Source organism: Sminthopsis crassicaudata, chromosome 4 (assembly GCF_048593235.1).
Source record: "Sminthopsis crassicaudata isolate SCR6 chromosome 4, ASM4859323v1, whole genome shotgun sequence".
Taxonomy (NCBI): domain Eukaryota; kingdom Metazoa; phylum Chordata; class Mammalia; order Dasyuromorphia; family Dasyuridae; genus Sminthopsis; species Sminthopsis crassicaudata.
This window is the reverse complement of record NC_133620.1, coordinates 408,345,061-408,372,449: the sequence shown is the minus strand read 5'-3', so window position 1 is coordinate 408,372,449 and position 27,389 is coordinate 408,345,061. Positions and strand designations below refer to the sequence as shown.

At 37.9% G+C, this 27,389-nt stretch overlaps 1 protein-coding gene across 7 annotated transcripts in view; it reads right to left on the bottom strand.

Annotated features, from left to right (window-relative positions):
* Positions 1–26,920, bottom strand: part of LOC141539661 (very-long-chain enoyl-CoA reductase-like) — a 96,369-nt gene extending 69,449 nt beyond the window's left edge. For 4 of the 7 annotated variants that reach the window (XR_012481356.1, XM_074262734.1, XM_074262736.1 and 1 more), the window contains exon 1: positions 26,760–26,879. Coding sequence is in view for 5 of the 7 variants with exons in the window: in XM_074262734.1 (XP_074118835.1) it covers positions 26,760–26,786 (27 nt within the window). In the remaining 2 variants the exon portion in view is untranslated. Of the gene's footprint in view, positions 1–26,755 lie in introns of all 7 variants that reach the window. The other 3 variants (XM_074262740.1, XM_074262735.1, XM_074262738.1) reach the window with 3 other exon arrangements.
* Between the last annotated feature and the right edge of the window lie 469 nt (positions 26,921–27,389).

Sequence of the window (27,389 nt, the reverse complement as noted above, 5' to 3'; positions counted from 1 at the left end):
TAAGGTTTATAAAGCTCTTTTTTCACAAAAATTCTTTGGGAATTAGAGATGGGGAATAGTCAAATCGATGATTCCTATGGTTTTATCACTGCAGGGAACTTCTGGTATAGAACTTCCTCATATTAATTCAGACCAACAATTCCCTCTGGCCTTTATAGCCTTAGAGAGTTTTCTGGGGTGTAGGGAGAAGGCACTAAGAGGTTATATGATTTGCCTATGATCAAAAAGTCTTTCTGATTATGCTACCCTGCTTTATAAGGAATAGGGAGTACAAATCTTATTATCCCTATTTTGTAGATTTTCAAGGTGACATTGCAAAGTGGACTGTCCAGGTTCAAAGTTATTCCACCAGCATCCTTCTGGCATTGGTATGTGCCAGAAGAACTACAATCATTCCCATTTTTCAGAGTAGACCAATGAGATCCAGGGACCGTCAGCACTCAAGAGAAAGCAAACCCTCTTGTTTCTTATTAATTTCTTGAATGGATATAATTGCTTTTTATGTGATGAACTATTAAGCAGCCCAGGCTCCTTCTATACCACGAAGAGAACTTCATTACATTAAACATCATATTGTCTGTGCATTATTTAAACCAGTTATACTTTTCTCTTTTCTTATTCTGGGTCTTTGTAGGTCATAGTCACTGCTTCTGTAAACATCTGGACTTAGGAAAAGCCCTTTCTTGTCCCTCCTCTTGCTCTCCAAAACTGTTTGGAATTTTTTCCCAAGGAAGTAGGAAATCAACACTCAATCAGATTAAGGTCTGGGGCACCTTGTCCTTAAGATAAAGGAAGTTACAACATTATAATGAGTCATTAAGAGAGGGAAGAGAGAAAAAAAAGACAATGAGAGGGAACTCAGCCAATAAAATAAAATATTTTTTTTTCATCCAAGGTTGGGAGATTTTGAGAAGAAAAACAACCCCTCAATAAATCAATATTAGATAATTTGTAAATAACCAATATTAGATCATTAGTAAATGTGTAACTTACCCTTTATCTCTTGAATCATTCACTGTACAAACGGCATAGAATTTGGATTCTATGAGGTCACAGGGAAAGGTTTTTAAATAAATTTTTCTTGTGAAATTATACAAATAGCATTAACATGGTGTGCCTTTACTCCCTTCTTTGTAGAGGTGTGCAACTATGGATATGGATCATTGCATATACTGTCAGGTTTAGTCAATGAATTACTTAGTTTGGTTTAATTGTCTTTTTTTTTCTTTTTTTTCTTTTTTAACAATTCTCTCTCTGTGTCTGTCTTTCTCTCTCTATCTCTGTCTCTCTCTTTCTTTCTCTCTCTCTCTCTTGCTGAGGCAGTTGGGGTTAAATGGCTTACAGCCACATAGCTAAGAAGTGTTAACTATCAGGTCAAATTTGAACTCAGGTCCTCCTGACTTAAGGGTTAGTGCTCTCTCCACTGAGCCACCTAACTGTTCCAGCAATTCTCTTTTACAAGAGATGTAAAAGACATTTTATAAGGGATGTCTACATAAGTTGAAGAGGGATGGCTATAATAAAAAATGAAGGGGATGTAAAAAACAAAAAATATAAATAGTTTTAAAGATATACACATGCTCTTTTGTGGAAACAATAAAGAGAAGTTCAAAATCAAGGAAAAGAAACTACTCCCTGAGAGAATTTGAGTCTTGTGAGAAGTGATTTTTTTTTAATCAGTGATCTTTATCATTTTAAACAAAATCTTCTAATGTTCAGTTTTTATCAAAGTTAACTCACACACAGGATAAGATTCTGGGGTCACATTCCTTGCTCTAGTAGTATATCCTTGTGCTTCATGATTGTTATTAAGATGACTTATTCCTATCGACTAAAACTAGAGAACAAGAAAGAAGAAAAGAAGGAAGAGAAGAAGAAGAAGAAGAAAGAAGAAGGAAGAGGAGGAGGAGGAAAGGAAGGAGAAGGAGAAGAAATAATAAGATTTAGGGCTTGAAGGGATTGTAAAAGCTCTCAAGGTCATTCTACAGAAGAAAAGATTAAGTCCCAGAGAGATTAAGTGATTATTGGAAAAGCAGTGTGAATAAAGAGCAAACTTCAGAGTGAGATTGACACAAAGAATTCCTCAGACACATACAGTATAACCCTCAATAAGTCATTTAAATTTCCAGTGTCTCTAAACATCTTTCTCACTATAAATTGAAGACTAGTCTGACAGTGGGAGTTGTCTATTTCAAGGAAATTATAGGTCCAGGCCCTATTCTTATCCTAATAATCATAATAACAGTAATAATAACAATAATAAAAATATTAAATAGATAACAATAATAACCTGGAAAATGCAGGAGAACAAAAGTTTGGAAGGATACATGGGAACAAATAGTACATTTTTGTTACTATCTTGTGAAAGCAAATCTAAACTGTAAATAACCTATATTTATGGTTTCAGACATTCATTTTTATTTTTGTTTGCACATGTGAATGTTTATTTGGGTTGAGAAGAGAGATGTCCTGGAACTAGTGCTAATCAACTCTAATATTTTAATATTAGGGAAATGGAGCCAAGATAATGGAATGGGTAGGAACCATTATGAAGAACCTCCTCTCCATAAACGTCTTTAAACAGATCCACATGCACCACATCAAATCCTGATGGAGAAATCCAAAAAAAGTCACGTCTTTTGACCATACCAGTTCAGTATAAGAAGGTCTGAGGACACTGGAGATGTAGTCAGGTAGGAAATGGGGACTACTGGGTGGAACACTAGGAAAGGCTGCACACTAGGGACAAATAGAATTCCCTGGTCTATAGGGCTACTGTAAGGCAGAGAGGTATAAACTATCTACAATACCTAGTTTCAGGTCACAGAGCCCAGGGAAGACTGAGAAAGTATAGCATTGCCAGATAAGGAGGGCCCAGGGCAGAGTATGGAGAAGCAGGAAAATCAAAAGCCAGCAGCAACAGTGCCACTCAATCCTCAGGTGCAGAGCACAATCTCATTTCTAGCATCTAGTGCATCCAGCAGAGGAATAACTAGGGCAGAAATCTTAGATTCAAGGGAATTCTACAATTCTGCCAGTAGGAACTAGCAGAGCTTTCTAGCTGGCTGATAAGGGCAGAGCTCAGCAGACCATTTATTCTTCTCAGATCCAAACTCAGGTCAGGAACTTTCAGAGCTCCAACCAGAGAAGCAGCAATCAAATATTGTCTTGGATCAGATTACTTTGTAATGCTGAAAGCAGCTTCTGAAAATGAGGTGATCCTCAGATCATAGAATTACATGATATTGAATACCCCAAGAATGCAACAGGATCACCTCTTACCTTTCTTCTAGAAGGGCAGCAAAGCGCACCCCTAACATCAAATCGGATGTCAGGGATCAAGGTGGAAAAATGAGCAAACAAAAAAAGAAACCCACTATAAAGAGCTACTGTGGTGTCAGGGAAGCTCAAAACATGAACTCAAAAGAAGAAATGACTCCAAAACATCTACAACAAAAATTAAAATTGGGCACAAATTCAAGTAGAATACCCAGAAGAGATGAAACAAGAGTTGTTTTAAATGCATTGTAAGTAAAGTGAGAGAACTTGAGGCAAAAATTGGAAAAGAACTGAGAGTTATAAAAGAAAGGAAATTAACAGATTGATAAAAAAGGTACAAAAGCTTGCCCAAATTACAAATACCACAATGGACCAAACAGAAGTCATTGAGTCTATGAGACAATAAGAAACATTAAATTCAAAAGACTGAAAACAGAAGAAATTTTATAGCAAATTAACAGACTGAAGAGAAAAAAATTAAGAATCATTAGACTAAAGATTTTAAAAAATAGCTTATATATCCTATTTCAAGAAATCTTAAAATAAAACTGTCCAGATTTCTTAGTGCAAAGGTGGAAATAGAAAAAATTCCCTCCTGAAAAAGAAAAAAAAACTTCAAAATGAAAGCTCCCAGGAACATCATAACCAAAATTCAGTTTCAAAGTAAAAAATAATAATAATAATAATAACGCAAACAGCCAGAAAGAAAGAATTCAAACATTGAAGAACCACAAGTCAGGATCATGCATGATTTAGAAGCTGTCATTATAAAGAAACAAAAAAACTTGGAATACAATATCCCAGAAGACAGAAGGTATGGACTTACAATAAAGAATAACTTGCCTAGCAAAAATGAATATAAGACTACAGAAGAAAAAATAGATCTTTGATGCAATAGAGGTCTTTTAAACATTTCTGATTTAAAAAAATCAGAGTTGTGTTGAAACTTTGAAATTTAAGCAAAGAGGTAAAGAGAAACACAAAAAAATAGACATGAATGAACAATGTAAAGAACTAAAAAGCAATAAAATATTTTATTCAAATATGAAGAGATAATAAATGGGTCCTCTGAACTCTGTCAACATCATGGGTTACTGTTAAGGACCATGCCTAAGTGCACTGTAAGAGGCAGGTCAATTCTCCAAGAGCCTCCACAGCTGTGAACATCTGAAGACTTGTAAAGCAGCCTTTACTGACACAGATACTGGGAATGAAATAAATTGGAGGCAGAGGGAAGAGGAGAGAGGTCAGAGAACAACAACTGCCTCTCAGTGGAGAAGTCAGAGAACAGCAACTACCTCTCAGTCTTGAATTACCATCATGTTCCCAACAGGTGCCAAAGGGAGTACAGTTAGCCAAGGTATGGAAATGATTCTCTTATTCTTTGATGATCTTAAAAAAGAATAAAATGAGTAATTCATAGGAGAAGAAAAAGGGAAAGAAAAATTAGGGAAAATTATTTCACATGATCAAAATGTGCAAGTAGACATCTATATAAATAAGAAAAAGGCGCAGGAAAAGCAGCTAACATTTGAACCTGTTTCATTTGATCTGGATCAATAAAGAACAAAATATCTCTCTCTTTCTCTCTTTTTCTCTATCATTCACACACACACACACACACACACACACACACACACAAACACACAAAACTGGGTGGAAAAAAATACATTTCACTGAACAGGAAAATAGGAGGGAAAGGGAGAAGAGGGGAAGGGGAAATTAGAGGGAGGGTAGCTTAAGGGAGGGATTGGTTCTGGGCAATATAAATTCTAAAGATGGAAAAAATTCATAATTCTTTGAAGTGATAAACTATGAGAATCTTAAGGGATGCCCATAAATAGGACAATAGAGGAACAAAATTTTGTTATATAAATAGCTGTGATGAAATATTATTGTACCGATCTTTTAGCATAATCACAAACCAGGATTCCAGAGGATTAATGATGAAACACTCTACCCATTTTATGTTAGAAATGTAAAGGACTCAGAATGCAGAATGAAACAATATTCCTTTGGATATAGCCAATATGGAAATTTGTTTTGATTGACCATACATATTGATAATGGGGTGCTTTCATTGTACTGTCCATTGGGGTGAAAGAAGGAGTAGAAGGAAGAGTACTTTAGTACTTTGACTGTATGTATATATATATATATGTATGTATATATTTAAATTCATACATACATATATATTTAAATACATATATACATATATATTTAAATACATACATACATATATATATTTAAATACATACATACATACATATGTATTCAATTTATTTATATCTTAGAAATCAGCCTTTGGAAAAGTCCCCCAACTGAGTTTATTCTAAAATACAACTCAGCAAATGAGTAAGTATAAATCTGCTTTTTTCAAAATCATAAAAAAGGACAGTTGGAAAGTCTCTATTGAGCTGTCCAGGGAAATATAAGCTCCTGATTCACATTAACTGCCAGGAAACTTCTGTCCCTTCATCTTTACTGTTTTTTATAATCACAAGGATTATGAAATGTTAAATATTATTCATGAAAGTCATAAATGTCTCAATTATACATGACATATGATCAGGGATATACTTCAGTGGAATGCCAAAAATAGTTTATAGTCTTTTGAGGCAATGAGATGACAAAACAGATAAAGCATAGGACTCGGAATCAGGAGTAACTTGAATTTTAATCTTGCCTCAGACACTTATTAGCTTTGTGATCCTGTGCAACTCCCATAAAGCCTTTCAACCTCTGTTTCCTGTAAAATGGGAATAATCCCACCTCAAAGGACTGTTGTGAGAATCAAATGAATTAATATGTGTAAAGTGCAAACCCCTTAAAGCCCTATATAAATGGTAAACACACACACAAAGACATACACACATATGTATATATATAAAAATTTTAGATGGAAGAATATAGACAAGTCTTCAACTCCTTCATTTTGTGAATGAGTAAACTAAAAACCTGGAAATTGTAAGGAAGTTCTCATTGATGCCAGAACATATGGCAGAACTAGGATTCAAAGCCAGGTTCTCTAATTGCAAAGCTAATACATTTTCAATGTAAAATGTACCCATTTATATGTCATCAGTAAATCTTATTATAGACTTTGCTATTGAAAGGGCTTAATTTTGATGAATAGTTAACCTAGAAAAGGTTTGAGGCAAGAGGTAGGACATGGTTTCCATCTTCAGGTATTTAAAGGATGATCAGGTAGAATAATAATATTCTTATTATACTGCTTGGTTCCAGGAACCAAGGAACAATGGAAAGTTGTAAGAGACTAGGGTAGATTCAGAGAATTACTTCCATACAATCAGAGCTATCTAAATGTATAATGGCAGAAAGGGTATCCCTCTAATTTGGGATTTTTAAGTGGAGTCTATGAAATCACTGTTGGGGTCATTGTTATTGTTGTTCAATTGCTTCTTGACAATACTACTAGAGTGGTTTTCTATTACCTTTTCCAGCTCATTTTGCAGATGAGGAAACTGAGGCAAAGAGGGGTAAGTAAATATCTGAGGCAAGATTGAAATTTAGGCCTTCTTGAATTCAGAACTGAATTCTATTCACTGTACCACCTAGCTACCCTACTGAAGACATAATAGAAACCTATTTGATTAGATCTGGGTTGTGCCAGATGGGCTCTAATTAGAGTCCTTCCAGCTCTGAGATTTTTCAATTCTACATGATAGAGGGGCAGCTAAATGGCACAGTAGATAGAGCACCTGCCCTGGACTCAGGAGGACTTGAGTTTGAATGCAACTGTAAACATGTAACACGTACTGGCTGTGTGGTCCTGGGCAAGTCACTTAATTCCAAATACCTCACCAAAAAAAAAAAAAATTCTACATGAAGGAAATAAAAAAGAAATTGGACATATAGGTCTCATACCATTCTTTCCACCCAAACAATAAACAGCTCCATATCTAAAATCAGCTATTAAGAAATAAGACCATTGCTCAATCTTTACTATTTATCAAACCATCCTTACATCCTTACAACAAAAATGCCACTATTAACTCACAAAGAAAAGAGACAGACCTGTGAGAGAATGAAGGAAATGGTTTGTTTTCAGTGATGATTTAGAAATAGGGTTGTTTCATTAAAGTAGGAGAATAGCTAGCTTTTATTACTTTGCATAGAATGGTAGTTTAATGATTTAAAAATGCTTTACATCTTAGGCAATTTTTTGCCATAAGAGAAAAGAAAATGTTATTTATAATTAACATGCTTTCCAGTATTCTATTTTCATGTACTTTACCTAGTGATATCAAGTCAAAAGAGTAAAAATCTGACTTCAGACACTAATTGTGTGATCTTGAGCAGATCATTTGACCTTGTCTGCCTCATTTTCCTCAACTATAAAATGGGAATCATAATTGTACCTACCTCTTAAGGGTTGTTGTGAAGATCAAATGAAATACTATTTATAAAACACTTAGCATAATACTTGGTATATTGTAAGTACTATATAAAGCTTATTTCATTCCCTTCTTCCTGACCCTTCCTTCCCCCCTCCCCCCCCCCAAAAAAAAGGGAAGATGATACCAGATTGAAGACCTTGGAATCAGACTGTGAAGTTTTCTGGGAAGGAGAAAAGAAGTTTTGAGAAAAATGATTACATGCTTCCCACACAAAGAGGCTAAGGACCCCAAGGAATGAAGGATCTGACACAGGAACACTTCCATTCAATTATCTATCACCAGCATGACCTTTTTCCTGGAAAGTTATGATGCAGTGGGATAGAAACTAGTCCCTCAGACTTTCCATGTGAGCAAATACTATCAGAGGTAGCCAATCCCCATTAGGCTCAAGAAATCATCATCATCATCATCATTGTAACACATATTGTACTTATGGGTTTGCAAAGTAATTTTTATCATTACAATCTTATCAGTTAGTGCAAGTATTATTACTTCCATTTATGTATAAAGAAATCAAGGTAAGAAGAAGGTAAATGATTTTACCAACACTACATCTCAGAGCCCTAATTCAAACCCATATCTCCTGGCTTTTTCTAACATGCCATGTTGCCCAAGTGAGACAGGACATGAATGATGGTTTGGAAGGGATTGGGAGGGTAGACCAGCAGGCTTATTTTTAATGGAAAAGTTATTGTAAATCTATGGAAATTTAATTAATTCAGTAGGTACTTATTAAGCACCTACTCTTTAAAAATTGGGAATCTAGGTGGCACAATGGTCAGGAGTACCTGAGTTCAAATCTAACTTCAGACATTTATTAATTCTGTGATTCTGAACAAGTCACTTAACCCTGTCTACCTCAGTTTCCTCATCTGTAAAATGAGCTGGAGAAGAAAGTAGCAAACAACTCCAGTATCTCTGCCAAGAAAACTCCCCAAAAGAGGTCATGGAGAGACAGACGCGATTGAAATAACTAAACAACAACAACATGAAAAGCACTGCACTAGGTACTGTGGATCCAAAAACAATCCCTGCTCTAATGGAGTTTACATTCTACTGGACCTGTAATAAAGATAACACCAGTTGGAATGAAGAATGGGGAACAGCAATACTGTGGGCATTTGATATAATTTATGTCTTTATTAGCCTTTTCTTTAAACCATATTGAAGCCCAGGTTGGGTCCCATAGCAGCATTTCCAAATTAATCATTTCCCTTTCTTTCGAACTATGTTGGTTTGTGTTAGCAGAAACATAGTTTGTTTTTTTTTTTTAAGAAGACTATCATAATTATATGTTGTTGCTTTTTTTAAAAAACAGTCTTGTTTTCTATTGAAGGATATAATTTGTTTTCAACCCAATATAAAACATCGTGGCTCAGCAACACTGTCACTTGTAAAATTACTATTTCTCTGCCAAGTTAATAACCCACTAATCACTATGTAAAGGGGTGGAGGCAGAATTCAGTTAAATATATACACTGGCATTCTACATGTTAAAAAATGTATATAAGATCAGTATCCTCCTTGTTTGCACAAGAAAAAGAAAAGGATATTCTTTTCCTTTGCAAATCCTTTTTCCTAAGACATGCCACTGAATGATCTCCCAGAGGTTTTCCCCCTTTACAATATTAGACCATATGCTCAGAAAAAAAGACTTTCACATCCACTTCACTGTGTGTTTTAGGATTTCCTCGTGTAACCTCATGAAAAAGACTTTACAGTTGCTCATTTGACATCATCTATTTGTATCTGTGTTATTAGTACAAATATTCTGGGGAGAATACTCAATAGGATGGTTTTGCTCCTTTAACATTTATTTTGGGAAATTAACTATAGGCTAATGGAACCTGAGAAGTCCTCCAATGCCCTGAAAGATTTTTTTGTGCTTCACAAAAAAAAAATCACCACTTCCTTACAGGTGCCCCATTTAAATCACACTTTATTTAAAGCCATAGACCTATTTTGCCTTGTTTAAACCATAGGAAGTCATAGCTTCTATATCATAAGATTTAAAAAACAAGAAAGGATTTTAAGGTCATTTAGCCTAATCCTCTCATTTTACAGATAAGAAACAGAGGCCTAGAGATTTAAGAGACTAAAGTCATACATGTGATAAAGTAGAAGTCAAGATTTGAACCCCTACATCTAGCCCTTTTTTCCACCACAGCAAAACAGTTCTTGGATTATTAAATTATAGAGCTATCCTTTTATTCATCTCTGCTTAACTCTCTCAGGATGCTTTTCCAAACCTTCCTCCTCAAGCACCTAACCTCTGTCATCACCTTCTTTCCTAGCACATGACCTTGCCTCCTTACTGTACCAAAAAAGACTAAAGTGATCCATCAGGAGCTTATTCATCTTCTATTTTGCACATCTCTCTCTGTCTTCACCTATTCTCTCCTTTGAAATAGTCTTAAATAATGAGATGACTTTCCTTCATGCCAAGGATAACTCTTCCTTGATCCCATATTCTCTGGAAGCTCATTCCATCAATCATTTCCCAATCTCTCATCTTCAATTTCTTCATGTCCTGGTTATGGTTACCTTTTCTTTCAGCTCTGGAACATGTGTCCTGAAACCCTTCTGTCTTGAGTGTTGAGTGCCTCACATGGTCCACTATATTTAGACCATGGTTCACCTTACACCCGGCCTACTTCTTTTGTACTCCACCCCAACCCCTTTCTATCTCTGGAATCATAATCAAATCAATACTGCTTTTGCTACTATGAGAATTATGTAAATCTACTGATTCCAGTCACGATCTTTGTGATTTTCCAAATTGAAATATTCCTCCCTAATCACCTCTCCCAATACATATGGAGTGTCCTCTACAATTAGAATATAAGCTCCTTGGGGGCAGGGTTCGTTTCATCTTTTTAAATTTGTATCCCCAATATAGGATTAATAATTTATATATAATATATAATACAAATAATATATATATAATACAAATAATATATATAATATATAATACAAATAATAATTTGTATTCCTATGTAAGGCTTGGTACATAATAAGCACTTAATAAATATTTTTTTCATTCATTCATACTCCCTTTCTACCAGTTCTTTCCCCATTACCTGCAAATAAACTCTATCCTAAAACAGTCATCTATCTAAACTTACAGGGAATACCCTTAATCAGTTAGGGGACATTTTATGTTAATAGTCAGTTTTATCATTAATTTCCCCCCAAGGCATATGATGAAAGGAAGGGAAGTTCTCAGTGCTACCTATACAGATGTGTAGCCAGGATTAAGTCATAACTACTTCTATGTTAATAGTCAACTTTATCAGTAAATTTCTTCTCTAATGTGTATGATGAAGGGAAGGGAAGTTCCCAGCTACACAAATGTAGAGCCAGGATTAAGTTATAACTGCTTTGAGCCATCATTATCTTACTTAGAAGAGGATGGTTTTGAACTTTCAGTAAAAACGGAGAAGCAATTGACTATAATGGGTGATGGGTAGGTGTTAACGTTGGAGACAAACCCAATGACTTGGCAAACAAAGAGGCCATTTGGTGACCCTGGAGAAGAAAGTTTCAATGGAGAGGTCCAAATAATAATAATTTTTTAAAAATCATATAGAAAGTTTATCTAGAACTGATTTCCCCCTTTTTTTTCTAGAGGAAGAAAAAGAAACTAGACAGAGAAATCATTTCACCTTAGATCACAGAATCTTAGTTTGAGCTAGAAGAGAGAGAACTTTGACATCATCTAATCCAAATCCAATCATTTTACAAATGAGGAAACTGAAACCCAGAAAGGTTAAATAGTCTGTTCAAGACCACACAAGTATTAAGTGATAAGGACAAAATTTGAACCCTGATCTACTGGCTTTGTAGACTCTTCCCACTGTACCTCAAAAGATTGGTTTGTAAGGGAGGAACAAGGAATCCAGTCATCCGTGACCCTTTGGTGGGAGGTCACTGAAGCCTGGCCAGGGAGGGAATAGGAGTGCTAAGGACACCCAGACGATGACCTAAAAGCCCAGTATGGCTTGGAGCCTAAAAAAATCCACAGCCTTTTTTTGGAGAAGAGCCCAAGGTCCCATGCAGCTGTCCAGTAACTGATAGGGATTCCAGCCTTCTCTTCTCTCAAACTGTAAGTGTCCTTGATGGAATCTTAATTGCTACTCCAATCTCAGTAATACTGTCCTTCTCTCATCCACCTCATTAGAACAAAAGTACCTTTTACCTTTTTCCATGATACCTTATCTGAAAGAAATCCAATCACAGGAGCTTTCTCCATGTGTATCATTATCTGAAATTGTCCAAACTTATGCAAAATGTGATCTGAGAGAATCTGATTTTCATGCTCTGCCCAATTCTCCTGGTTTTTTCCCCCCTTACTTTCCCTTCTCCATATAATCCCTCACTCTGCTGGGATGCTCCTCTTAAGAAGAAGGCTATCAAAATACATCATCCTTACCCTAAATAAATGTTTTTTCCTTGACTTTTAGGTGGTTTGAGTCTGTGAATTTATCCTAGACAGCTCCCGCTTTCATGACTTGTATCTAGTCATCCTTGTTGACAACGTACAACAAAACAACCTTCTATACTCCTGAAAGTAGAAACCACTAGCAAAACCTTGGGAAATTGTGTCCAATCGAACTCTAGCCTCAGCATCCCATCTTTTTTTTTTTTTTTTTTCCAAAAAAAATTTTTTTGGAGGCTGGGGTTAAGTGACTTGCCCAGGGTCACACAGCTAGGAAGTGTTAAGTGTCTGAGACCAGATTGAACTTGGGTCCTCCTGAATTCAGGGCTGGTGCTCTATCTACTGCACCACCTAGCTGCCCCACATCCCATCTTTAGAATATCAATAGCTTGCAGCTGCTGAACAGGGACGAGTCCACAACTGCAACCTTTCAAAAGCTTCAGTTCTAATTCACTTTTAAATAAGAATTACTTTGAGTCTTAGGAGGGAAAACCACCAGTTCATTCTCAATCTTGAAGACAAGATGAGGACATTCAAAAAGTCAATGGGAGTTTTCTAATTTCAATTTTAAAAATAAATATTTATTAGGTATGTATTTACTATATACATGGTACTTGTGGGAGGCACTGGGAATGAAGATGGAAAGTGACATGAAGATTAGACCTGTAGCCCTAGAAAGCACCAAGGAGATCACCTTTCCACTCTTATGGCCACCCCTTTGGTTCACTAATCTCTTGCCAAGGCCATTACTATAACCTCCTAATTCCTTATGGTTGCTTCCATTTGTTAATCCACATCTCATCTAGCTACCAAAGTAACTTTCTCAAGGAACAGATCATGACTTTTCACTCTCTAGCTCAAAAAACTTCAATGCTTCCCTATTGCTTCTAGGATAAAGTACAAATGCCTTGAACTGGAATTGTAGAGGTAGAGGGGACTTATATATTATTTCTCCTGGCATGCATGAGCGAGTCCATCTTCCAATTAGCCTTCATTTCTGTGCAGAACAAGCAGTCACTTCTACTATACTGTATATCTCTATTTGTTGTCATTCTGCTGTTTTCTTGATATGCTAGCCATAGAGCAAAACAAAATTGCCTCACTGTGCTTTTCCAAGGCCAATAACAGATAAGCAAGCCTCTGTCTCTCTTTTCAAGGTCATCTGAAGATCCACACTAACTGTCCTCTTTTTTTTCCCCTGCTTTCTGCACCCAAGATATTGATAGGAAATTGTATTCTAAGTTCATTTAACTAAAATGAACTCTGTATGCTCTGTACCCCAAATTGTGTGCTGTGGTCCCTCTTGTTGTTGTTTGGCTGTTCTAGTCAGTTTTCAGTCGTGTCTAATTTTTTCTGATCTCATTTGAGGTTTTTTTTTTTTTTTTGGCATAGGTCCTGGAGTGTTTAGCCATTTCCTTCTCCAGATCATTTTACATATAAGAAAACTGAGGCAAAAAGGGTTAAGTGACTTGCCAAAGGTCACACAGCTAGTGTTTGAGGCTGGATTTGAACTCAGAAAAATGAGGCCTCCTGACTCCAGGCCCAGTGCTCTATCCTAGTGCTGTGGTCCTTCTATTATGGCAGCTTTTAAGCCCACCTAAAGGAGAATGTTCATTAGAAAATCCCTGATGTGGAGTCACAATCCCTTGGGAAAGATGGCAAAATATTTCCACCCCAAGCCATTTCTGAACATGAATGAATTCTGCAGCATCCTCCTTCCATCCTTCCTCCTTTTGAAGTACCCTTATGAAGGATGGTAGCTTTCATTGTGTTATAAGAAGAAACAGCAGTGAACCTAGAGGCAGAAACTTGAGTTGCCATCCTGGTTCTGCCAGCTACCAATGTGACTCTGGAGACATAACAACCTATTGAGCTGTATTTTCCTCATCTGTAAAGTCGTTAGATGATCTCTACAATCCCTTCAACTTTCCATCCTATTGACTCTCAAGGTTGACCACCCCAGGCAGTTCTGATTGTTGGGAAATCACTATTTACACAGAGATAAAATTTGTTTCCCTGAAACTTGTGTGTGTGTGTGTGTGTGTGTGTGTGTGTGTGTGTGTGCGCGCGCGTGTGTGTGTAGGAGGACCAAGGGATGTTTCCCATTTCTCAGAACTGCAAATTCCTTCATGTCCTGATGTTTGTGACTCAACCTCCCAGCCCTAGCTGTAACTTACTGATGACTTGAGTCTTATCAGTATGTACTGTGAGTCTTTTGTACAAAAATATTTATAGCAGCTCTTTTTTGTTGAAGTAAAGAACTAGAAACAAAAGGGATGCCTTTTAGATGGAAAATGGCTGTGCAAATTATGGTATTATGAATGTAATAGAATATTAAAGTGCCATAAAAAATGAAAGCGACCAGTTTTTGAAGGATCTGGGGAGACTTATATGAACTATTAAAGAGTAAATGAGCAAATCCTGGACCACAATTTCTATAATTACAACAACACTGTAGAGAAAAATAACTTTAAAAGATTGAAGAGTTCTGATGATGCCCTAACAAGGTATAAGTCCAGAAGCTCAGTGATGAAAGCTGCAACTCATTTCTTAATAGAGAGAGACTAAGGGCAAAAAGAGATAGACATTTTTGGACATGGTTAGTGTGTGGATTATATTTATTTGTTAAAAAGGGTTAAAATCCTTCAATAAAAGGAAAGAGAGAAAGGAGTTGGTGATAGCATGTTGAAAAAGGAAGAAAAGAAAGAAAAGAAGGTGAGATACACAAAACAGAAAGTTCAAAAGGAAACAGGCAAGCAGAACACTTTTGAAGATAACATTTTGAATTTGTGACATACTTTTTAAAAAAAACAAAACCAAACTATTATAGGCATTCAAGTTTCACATATTATCCTTTTCTTTTTCATTTTACATGGAAATCTTTGTTGAATTTGGCATTTTAGAACAATTAAATATTTTTAAAAGAAAGGAAAGCTTAACTTAGTTCTTCTCTCTTTAGAGGCCAAGTGCCCCTAAAATCAAATCCAGACTAGACTGTGTTCATGGGTCCAAAACAGTGGATCAAGTGTTGCAGCCTCTTGGACCTAGAAGTGGTTATTATTATTAGATCTTTCTTTGATCTGTTAAGAGGCTATTTATTATATTCCTTATCTTCCTCAGCAGTGATACTTTATTTAACACCAATGGGATGGACTCCACTAAACTTGGTGTTGGCTAAATTTTAGAGCATTTGACATGTGCTCTAAAGTGTGTTTATTTAAAAAGAAAAAAGAAATTTAAATTCTAGCTTTTATTAATACAAATAGATTTGGAATTAAAAAATATTATTGCTGAAAAGTTTTGGGGGGCACCAGATTTCTAGGACCAATTTATAAAATTACAAGCAGGCATTAAATGGGTGCTATGTTATAAGTACTGCACAAGGTTTAGAGAAACAAATGCCAAGAATAAGATGATCCCCTCTTTTCAGGAATTGACAGGTAAAGAAAGCTTGAAGCAGTGGAAAATGCAGGGGATGTGGGTCAGAGAATCTGAATTTGAATCCTGGCTGTCCCTGTTATGTTGGGCAAGTTACATCACTTCTCCAGATCTCAGATTCCTCATCTGCAAAATGAAGGGATTTGACTGGACCTGCAATATCTCTGGTTTTACTATCTGAATTTACAACTTTATTCTGCTCCTTACTTAAATGGGGGACTTTGGATATGGGTATCATGACATAATTTTAGATTTAATTCTACATTATTCACATTTTCTCCATCTTTTTTTTTCTAATTCTAGACAATCAAAAAATAAATAAATCAAACCCTGATTTGTAGCACTTGCTGATTTCTGAAGTACAAATGTTCAACACTGAAAATTTAACAATGGGATCTCTAGAACTTAAATGAACTGATGCTAACACTCCCCTACCTTAGGCAAGTTATATAACTACTTTAGATTTCAATTTCCTCACCTATAAAATGGAGTCAAACTAGATGACGCTCTAAGCAGGGGTTCTCAAACTACGGCCTACGGGCCAGATGCTGCCCGCAGAGGACTGCCGGGGTTATAGCAAATGGGCTGAGGGGTGGAGACAGAGTGTGAGCTTTTATAGTCCAGCCCTCCAACAGTCTGAGGGACAGTGAACTGGCCCCCTATTTAAAAAGTTTGAGGACCACTTCGATAGTCTCTTCCAGAGCTAAATCCTAAGATTCTAGCTTTCCTTCCTCATTTATATTACTCCCGTTCATGTGTTCTACATTCCAGCTGATGGGTCATCTTGGGTCCAGCTTGATTGATTGTCATCTTGATTTATATTTTATCACTGGACTTGGATGATTGGAGATTTGTATAGCATAGCCTCACTTCAATCCAATTCCTGAGCAAGTCAAAACATTGTCCTTGTGATATCATTGATCTTTTTTGAGAACGAAGGATAAATGACAACTTTAGCCAAAGTGGATAACTAGCTGTTCTCTGAATCCTAAAAGTGCAATGGACTTGCCTACCTGCATCTTCATGTTCCTATCCATAGGGCTGGGAAACACTTTTCTCATCACTGTATTTCAGAATCTGTATATTCCTCAGCCTAGTTCACATCATATCTCTTTCTTAAAATCTTCTTACCTATCTTTAAATCACTGAATGAGTGTTGCCTCAGACAAACCAAGACAAAGACTTTAACTTAAAAGGCCAAGGTCTCCCACTATGTCCAGGGCCATGGCTAGTTGTCCGGATCTTTGTCTTGCCACTGGACCCTGGAGGAGAGTGTGAGGCTGATGACTTTGCACAGCTCTACCTCTCTTAAGTCCTATTCACTTACAAGTCAAGATATCATCCCTGTGGTGCCATGAATCCTCTTCAAGAAGAAAGGATGAATGACAAAACCTTCCTTGATTCTACCTAGTTTGAAGTGTTCACTCCCTACTCAGATTTCTGCTTCTCTCCTTTGCACATATAATACATTACCTTGTATTATATTTATTGGGACTGATGTCATAACTTTCCCCACCTCTGCTACTCTCCAGCAGGTTGTAAAGTCTTTGAGAACAGATTCTCATTTTTCATCTTTGTATCACCAGCACCTAGTCCAGCACATAGTGTGTGCTTAATAAATGTTTCTTGATAATGAATATGGAAATACATCTCACAGAGCAATTACAATCAAACTGAACAATGAGCCCCACATATTCCTATACAAAACTCTGATACTGGGATTATCAATCAATATTTGATAATCCAACTTCATTTCTAAAATAATAAAGAAAAATGCTATAATGATATGAGGAGGTGTCCCACATTCCTCAATCTCAATTAATGCAATTGACAAGACACTCTATGTTCTATTATTATTACCAAGTGAGAAAGCCACTTTGAGTTATAAAATTAATCAAAGATCTAAATTAAGTGTGAACAATTCCTAGATACCTCTACTGAATAAATCAGTCAATTAAAGGTGTGAACTAAATGTTAAAAAGTAACTGGTCGGCAGCTAGGTGGCGCAGTGGATAGAGTACCAGCCCTGAATTCAGGAGGACTAGAGTTCAAATCTGCCCTCAGACACTTAACACTTCCCAGCTGTGTGACCCTGGGCAAGTCACTTAACCCCAGCCTCAGGGAGGGGGGGGGGGAGTAACTGGTCACATGGAAGTAAATAAGTGCTGAGTCTAGATTCAGGATGGCTCATTCAAATCTGGCCTCAGGTTCTAACTAGCTGGGTAATCCTGGATAAATCACTGAATCCTGTTTTGCCTCAGTTTCCTCATCTGTAAAATGAGGCAGAGAAGGAAATGGCAAACCACTCCAATATATTTGCCAAGAAAATCCCAAATAGGGTCATGCAACTGAAAATTTTTTAAAAATGACAATAAATGATCTCATAGGAAATGCTCTGTGAGTGATGCAAGAAGTCATGTCTCATGGGGCTTAGATAAATCAATAAGCTATAAGTAAGAATGCTAAATCTAGCATTCTAATAACAGTCTAGTGTTAAATCAGTTCTAGTCAAGACCCTGAGAAGGGGCTCCTTGGAGGGCATAGGATCTCGTCCTTTTCTCTGCCCCCCCCCTCCATTGACCATAGGATAACTAGATGAACTTCAAAATGTCCGAAGACTTTAATTTCTCACAGTACCTTGTCCCCAAAACAGCCAATGGCATCAGCATCTGTAGCAGTACCAGAGAATGAACAATAACCCACTAAGGAAAAGCAGGTTCAGGATTCCATAAGGACATAGATCCCTGGAGCCTAGCAGAGAACTTAGACAAACCAAAGGAGAACTTCATGGGGAGTTTGCAAAGGAAGAAGACTTCCAGATACCAACGTATCTGTTACCTCTTTAATTACATTTGGGCTAAGATGGAATCCATTCTCCCCGGGAAACTTGCATGCGCAAAGGGAGATTATGTCCCAGGTTATATGGGAATATATGGTCTGGCTTATAGCTACTTATTTACTAAATACCCCTTTTAAAAATCTAATTCTGGGAGGCTAATTGATCATCATTAGGAAGCATAGAGGAACAAAATGGTAATTCCTAAATGAACAGCTTAGATCCCAAAACTCCTCAGGGTTAACTGATGGGAAGAGTTATTAATTACCTTTTGTATAGCCAGCCTCCCTTTTATAATGGAAGTTGAGACAGTGAAGGGGAATGGGGAAGAGGTGGAGTGCCACATGGCTATTCTAAATGCCTTTTCTTATTTACAAGAGATATTTAGTAGTACATATCAGTGATGAAAGGGAAGTAGGAGGCCACCAAGTCAATCAACCAATCAATGAGCATTTTTGAAGGCTCTGTACTAGGTACTGTATTGGGCACCAAGAATATACAAAGACAAAATTAATTAGGTTTTTGGGATTACAAAGCCTGGTGGACCATAGAAATCTATCTTAGCACTGCCTTCAACATGTAAGTTAGAGGAGCCTGTTGAACTATTCAAATATTAAGGAAAGTACAATAAAACTTCTATAGTACAAAATCCTGGAAATTAAGAGATAGAAAGAATGTTAGAAATAAACAATCTAATCCATTTAGTATGGGATTTTACAAGCAAGGAAATTTGGGTCTGGAAAAGTGAAGAAGTTTATCTAAGGCTGAGTTATTACTGGAATCCAGATCTCTTTATTTTTATTTCAATGCATGGTATGAATTGATGTCACTCACAGTACTTGAAACCCAGTAGATATTTAAAATGCTTATTGATTACAGACTGAACATAATTGGAATGTCAACTATATAGCCCTTGTTGCCTAGACCACCATGGACAAGCAAACAACAATTAAAGGTAGGCAGATGTGAGGCAATCTAGTTCAATGGAAAGAGATTAGGAGAAACCTCAGTCAAATCCTACTTCCTGCATTATTACCAGACTGTGGGCAGAAGGTGGATGGGGCTTTGTCCTAGAGCAGTGATTCTCAAAGTGTGATCCAAAGAATCCTGGAGGTCTTTGAAATCCTTTCAGAGAGTTTAGAAATTCAAAATTAGTATTTATTTCTATTTTATAGATCTATAAACATAACCTACATAAACAAAAACTGTTTGGACAGTAATTGTGTCTTAAGAGTGTCTTCAGAGTGTTGATATGGTGGATTGAAGTGGGAGCACACATTTCTCAGTGTAATAACTCCCTTCAGCTCTTTTCCAAAAATGTGTCTTCCAAAGACATCCCTCCTGACTTCACTTAGGGTGCCTTGATACCCTTTGACCAGGATCTGCTTTCTCCCTTAGCCTTTGCAGCAGCAAAGCCCTGAGTTCTTGGGGGGACAAACCTTACCTCCCCAACCCCATCCCACAATGGACTGTATTCTTAACTACCATGCTCTTCCCCATCCCAAAATACCATAAGTACAATTTTAGTTGAGTGACCACTGACAAGTGTAGTCTCAGTTTCCTCATTTGTAAAATGTGAATAATGATAGCCCTTGTACCAACCTTACAGGGTTGTTGTAGAACTCAAATGAGATAATTATGGAAATCTTAGAGAGTTATATAAAGGTCAGTTGAAAAGACCAATACTTTGACTCATAAAAAAAAAGAAACAGTGAAAATGTGAAAAAACAATCTATAATTAACTACATCTCTCTTAGCCTCAGTTTGACCATCTGTCAAAGATGTTCTGCTTTGTTCTTTCTAAAACAGTGTTTTCAAGGAACATATAAATTGGCAAGGGTGTACATGTGCCCATATGTGTGTACATACTTAAAGTACAGATGTTCTTCCTTCACTTGGAGATAAATATTCATGGTAAGCAGGAACACTATGTGAGCCATGTAGCTACAGTGATTAAAATAAATGTGTGTTGTGAATGCTGAGAGCTTATTCCTGAAGCTAGAACAGACACTTCTAGTCAGTTTGAATTCTTTCTAGCACTTCCAAGCCACTTTTTCAGATAACACTAAAGTGAAGATAAAGTGATGAATGGTCTATAACCATCTCCAGTCCCCACAATGTTGGCCTATTTTAATAACCCACTTTAGTTTCCATCCATCCCTCAGGGAAAAGAACTTTGGGACACCTAAGACAGTGCCCCTTTATCAGTAGGTATCTGGACAAACACTTTGGCAACAGTTGTCATGACATCGGTGCTGTTTATAATACAAAGAAGGTCCCCTTACCAGAAGTTCCAGAGGAAAAGAAGAGACCAGTTTCGAGATGACAATACCCGTAGGGCTAATATTAGAAGCACTTTATAGCAAGTTAGAATAGAAACTCAGATTTTTCATAATGGTGAGCTGGTGTGCCAGCCAGCTGTGTCCCAAGCCTAACATGCCTTATCCCACCCTACTACTTCACACAGATCTAGCACATATTTTCTCCTGATCACTACCCTTCAGAATCCTTCTTATATTAATGAATCCAGGTGCCACTTCCTTCCAGTTCCCCTCTTCTGAAATTAACTTCTATTTATTTAACTGGGTCCCTGTTATCATGCCCCCAGGATAATTTAAGTTCTGAAAAGTAGGAAAATGTCTTGGGTGCCTCCAGTGCCTTGTACTCTGCCTTTACTTTATGTGTTTCAGTCAATAAACATTTAATAAGCCAATCACTAAGCTGTTTGCACATAGTAGGTGCTTAATATGTTGAGCTGGTTTGATGGAAAATCTGCTAAGATTTTGACTTCCATTTTAATGTCTCAGTACTCTGAACTTCTTTCTATCCCCTCTCTGATGTCTTGGAACAGGCTATCCCCCATGCCTGAAATGCACTGCTTTCTGTCTCTGAGAATCCCCTAACTCTCTTCAAATTTCATTTGGATGCCACTTTCTACATGAGACCTTTCCAAACTTACCATTGCTGCTAATACTACCTCCCACTAAAAAATAACCTAGCATTTATTTGATATATTCTTCTGTATGTACATGTTTTCCTTTATATTATGTCAACTCCCTGAGAGTAAAGTTTATTTTAGCTTTTGTTTTGCATGCCTCAAATTTACTATAATTCCAGGCACATTGTAGTTGTTTAATAAATGCTTAGTGATGGACATAGATGACAAAACAAATAATGACTCACGGGAAGTATACACCTAAGATAAGTAAAAAGATTCTATTAAGGACCTTTTGCTGCCCTTGATGAATTCAAATCACCTGGTCCATGTCAACGATATTCTTGGGTATTGAAAGAACTGGAAAATGTGATTGCTGAGCCATGGTTGGTGATATTTGAAAGACCATGGAGAATGGGAAAAGTATTAAAAGACGAGAAAAGGTCAAATATCCCAACTTTTGAAGAATACAATAGAATAAAATCAAATAGAATAGAATAGAAGATACTACAAATTCTAGGTCAGTGAGCTTGATTTCAAATGCTAAGAAAACTCTATAGCAGATCATTAGAAAGATACATAGTGAATATTTAGAAAAAGAAGTAGGAATTCCAAAGAGCCAACATAGCTTCAAGAACTAATCACATCAAACTAAATTTAGCTCCTTTATTGACCAGTTTCTTAAACTGTGGTTTAAGACCCCATATAGTATCTTATAACTGAATGTGGGGGCTGCAAAACTATGATTTATTATCAATAAATGTTTGATTTATATACCCATTTAATGTATATATATATATATATATATATGTATGTGTGCGTGCGTGTGTGTGTGTGTGTGTGTGTGTGTGTGTGTATGTGTGTATGTATGTGTACGGGATAGCATAAAAATTTCTCAATGGAAAAAGTTTAGAAGCCTTGCTTTATTGACAAGGTTATTAAACTGATAGATCAAGGAATAGTACTTATCAATGATGTCAAATTCAAATAGAAATGGGGACCAATAAAACATACATAAGGAACTTTGTTGGTATGTATTGGCTTAGAAAGCCATATATTATCTACATTTTATTGTACTTTTACTGATTTTGTTAAATTTTCCCAATTACATTTTAATCTAGATCAGGCTATACTCAGAAGTGTTGTAGGCCATGTTTAACTCTTCTGGTATAGATAGCTGATCTAAAGTTTAGCAAAGCATTTCATAAAGTATTTCATATTATTCTTGCAGAAAATATGGAGAGATATGGACTCAACAATAATATAATTAGATGGATCCAGGAAAGGTTGGATAGCTAAGCTCAAAAAGTTGTCAATAATGCTTCAATGTCTGTTTGGTGGGAAATCTCCAGTAAATGTCCTAAGGATCTGTGTTTGGCTCTGTCCTACTTAATAATTTTATCAATGACTTGAGATAATTGTTATGCTCATCAAATTGGCGTATGACATTAGGAAGGATGGCTAAGGCACTGGATGACAGAGTCGAGATCTAAAAGGATTTTGACAGGCTATAAGAGGTGGAATCTAATAAGATAAAAATTATCAGAGATAAATGTAAAGTCCTGAATAGCTTCAAAAGGTCAATTTCTTAAATACAAAATGAGGAAGGCATGGTTAGACTATAGTTTGTCTGAAATAGATCTAGATGTTTTAATGGATTGCAAGTTCAATATGAGTCAGCATTATGATATGACAGCCAAAAAAAGTTCATCTTGGGCTGCATGAATAGGTGGAATAATTATTATTCCAGGAATAAGTAGGTAATAATCCCTATGACTCTGCCCTGATCAGACCACAGGTGGACTACCTCAACAAGCATTTGTTAAGCCCTTACCATGTGCTGGGAACACAAATATCTGCAAAAAGAAAGTCCCTGTCCTTAAGAAACTTACATTCTAATTGAGAAAGATAAAAGGAAACTGAAAAGGAGATGAAGGGATTTGGGATATTGTAAAGAAAATCTGGAAATTTTGTGTACTCCTGGATAACAGAGTGTAGAAATATAATAGAGGGCATTCAAGAAGGATGAAGGACTCTGTCATGTGAAGACTAGATGAAGGATTTGGGGATAGTTAGCCCTGGAAAAACTCAGAAGATATGGCAACTGTTTTTAAACATTTAGAGGGCTATCAAGTAGAAGAGGAATTAGTCTTTTAATGTTTGTTCCCATAGGGCAGAATCAAGGGCAATGAGTAGAAGCAAAATGAAGTTTGAAGTCAGGACTTAGCCATTAAAGCTGTGGAAAAGGAAAAATGGGCTTCCTTTAGAGATAATAGGTTGCTCCTCACTGGAGATCTTCCAGCATAGTGTGGTAACCACTTCTCCAGTCTGTTGTAGTGGGGAGTGAGGAGTATGGGTTGAACCAGATGGTTTCTGAGGTCTCATCTGTGATTTTTTTAAACTCATATTGATTTCTGTGTAATAAATAAAGCTCCTCAGACTATATATCCCAGAACTTAAAATATGATTTTCCCTTCTTATGACTCCTTTTTGCTCCCAAATCCAAAACAATCTAAAGCTGATTTTAAAAGTAATTGAACATTATTAGGGGCCAACAAACCTAACCACTATTTAGACTGCTGGATCTACCCACTAGTGACTGCTAGTTTTAGCAATAGCAGCTGCTCTAATGTCACATTCACTGAATTGGTTGTGATGATTAGGGAGTGAATGGTTGCTTTTGTCTCCTGAATTATTGACTTAAAATATGCTTTTAATGACATAAAATTGCAGTTCAGCCTCCAGAATAAGCACATGTACAATTCAAGTACAATACAGCCTATAAGAAACACACTGTCTCTGGCAATTAGTACATTTGCCAAGACTAACACATTGTGAATTGTCCACAAAATGTAACAGTCTGAGATTATTGTCCTTTAAAATAAAGTGCTGAGTGCCCAATTCTTTGGCTTTGGGGTGTAATATTCATCTGGTCTATGGATAGAGAGTTCTAATTAGCAGAGGGATGCCATTACTCACCATGCTGTCCCTCCTACCCCATCCCTGGAGTCCATAAAGATATAGAGAGATAACTAAAGGTCTTGACAGGTACATAAATGGCATACTTCCTTAAATGACTTCCTACCTCATGTATTTTCTCAACTATTATGCAGGTTTTTCCTTTTTTCCATCATCATTCTCTTCTGTTCACATGTGAAAAAAATCTGCCAGTGACTGAAATTAAAATTATTCTAAGGCAGTTAAAAGGAACCTGGCCCTATTCTCCAGTTATTCAGAGGAAGGACACTCCTTCCTCCCCGCTTTTCCCTATAAGCTCACCAAATGAAATCACAGCTAAATTAAGCCTTAAGAGAAATGAATACATAAGGAAATGAACTAAAGAAAAATTAAGTAACCTCATTAAGATCAGCTAACATTTACAAAGCAGAATGAGTTTACCCATATCCATTATCTCATTTGAACCTCCTAATAACAACTTTGAGATATCACCCCTTTACAAATAGGGAAAGACTCAGAGATCAAGTGACTTGCAGACTTTTTTTAGTGGAGCTTAAACTGAAGTTTTTAAGTCCACCACACTATCCTACCTCCCTAGAGAGAGCAAACTGCTCTTGCTTCTTATAACTAGTCAATACTAACAGAAAGACTATTTCGTCATAAGAAAATCATAATAAAATTTGTGGGTGAGGATCATCTCTTGTCTCTTGTACCATGTAGCACTTAGCATTGTACTAGACTCGGAGTATTTAAAGTGGAACATAGGAACCAATCCTTGATTTCAACAGTGTTGGGGACTCCCATTATGGAAAGTCTTGTCAACGATACAAGTTGACGTCTCTGTATTTTATAGTCTTAAAGAATTGCCTGAGGGTACTGAGAGTTTAATGATTCACTCTTGGTCATATCGCTAATATGTGTCAGAAGAAACCTTGAATTCAGGCCTTTCTTAATTCAAGCTAGGAGCCTATTTTGTCTTTAAGGCACTCAGCATACACTTAGTAAAAACTTACTGAGAATGAGGAGCTTCTGGTGATTTTATATACAAAGAGAGAATTTTCCTTTGCTAATTGGTATCTTTTCAAATTCTTTGCAGAATCTCATGAGTTTGAAAAGCTAAATTCTATCAGAAAAAGTAGCTCAGTTTTCTTCTGGATTCCTCCAGAAGTGTGTCCCTCTTAAAAACTTCATTTACCTTCCATTCCAAAATGTTTGGATACTTCCTTCTATGTAACTCTCCTTCCCACAATTTGGAATGGTTCTCAGTCTCTGGTGTTTATAAAGAACTGTGTTTTTCGGGATAGCTGATACATGACAATTTATATATAAACAATTCTGTCGCTAGATGAAAGAAATCTTTGGCAGCTGGTAAAGTGAGGAGGGGAGATGTCATCACCGTGAAGAAATAGCTCGGGAGTTGAACACAACTTGAGCTTGCTGTAAGGGGTTGTAAACCGTTTAGGGGTACATAATGTGCCTGGCGATGACTTTTTTAAATCCCCTTTTATATACAAGGCAAGTCATGCTACGTTTAGTGTGAGCCTTATTCCATGCCCTCTCCCAAGAATTCTGAGTTGTTTTGATGATATACTGGATGGGTGATGACGTCTACGTCTCCCCTCTTTTCCCTCTGTCTGATCTCTGACAGTCAGGTAAAGGGCAAGAAGGAAGGTAAGGGCTCAGAATGTCAGGAAGGCCAGCTATGGATTTGGAGTGCTGGGGCAGATGGATACTGTTCTCTTTTCAGTGATATCCGGCGTCCCCAAAACTTGACCCCAAGTCAAACCCACCACGTCAGGACGCAGATACGCTTAAGACACTTCGAGGGGTCCCACTGAGTTAGCAGCCAGCCCGGCAGGAGAGAGCAGTGGTCGGCAACTTTCCCTTCCCCTTCTGGGCCACTACCACTTCACTATGAGTGCCCCTCAAGGAGAGGGCGTTTGCTGCTGCTGGATTTCCCTACCTCCCGCCATCCTCCTTGAGGCTTTTCCCAGATGGGACCATGAGAATAACTGCAAGTGTACGGTTCCTTGGAGAAATGGTAGTTAAGTTGAGAAGTCTCCAGTCTCTCTCTGGCCCCAGCTCCAATGCAGAGAAGCCGAGGAGGGCTGCCGTCACCTCCGCGGATGCTCTCAGCCGGAACCTCGGTGTGGAGAGAGCATCGGAGACCCTTGGACAGCGAGACCACCCCCCATGTCTTCAGCCCAATCCCCCTCCCCGATGGCGTCCATGTACATCGTCCCTCCCCAGGCAGTTCCCAACTTTGCTCCCCCGTCCCCCCGGGGAGACTGTCCCCGTGCTTCCCTCCGGCTCTGACGCTTCTGGCTAGTGGTTGTCCAAGGTGGGCGGGATGGGGATATTCTGCCCGCCCAAGAACCAAGACTACAGCACTGTCAGAACCCCCGGATGTCCTGCTCAAAACTTGAAAAAGAGTAGTATCATGCACGCACCCACCTCGAAGAAAGTCACTCGGCTGCTCATCTTGGCTGCCTGCGGCCGCTCCGCTTTCTAGCTGGGGCTGTGCCCGGCTCAGGCTCCCCAGGCTAGTGCTTAGACGCCAAGGCTTCCTTTCCCTCCCTCCTCCCTCCCCCTCCTCCGCCCCCTCCCCCAGCAGAGAGGCGCCGCACTTAGTTTGGAGCCCCTTACCCCCCCCTCCCTCTCTTGTCACCTCTCCAGCCTGTGCTCTGGGGCGCTCAGCAACCAATCAGGAAGCAAACCCCTTCCCCTTTCTCCCTCCCTCCTCCCTTCCCTCCCCCCTCCACCTCCTCCATCCCCACCAACAAAACTAAGCCGGGGGTGGAGAGCGGCGCCTGCATCTCTGCTCCCTGCCACGGCCAGCGGGCGGGGAAAACTGCCCAGCCCCTATCCATCACCAGCACGCCCGCCGGGGCTGCAGCTCCAGGCTAGATCAGGATGCGCTGGGGGAGGGAGGCTGGGAGGCGGGGGAGTGGGGATCTAGCCCTAGGCTGGGGGGGAGGGGGCAGCGCGTCCCCTTACGCTTGCATCTAGGGGTTGCTGCTCCCTCCTCGGGTGACCGGCGCAGTCCTGGAAAGCAGTTGCTGAGACTTTGGTACCAACGGTGAA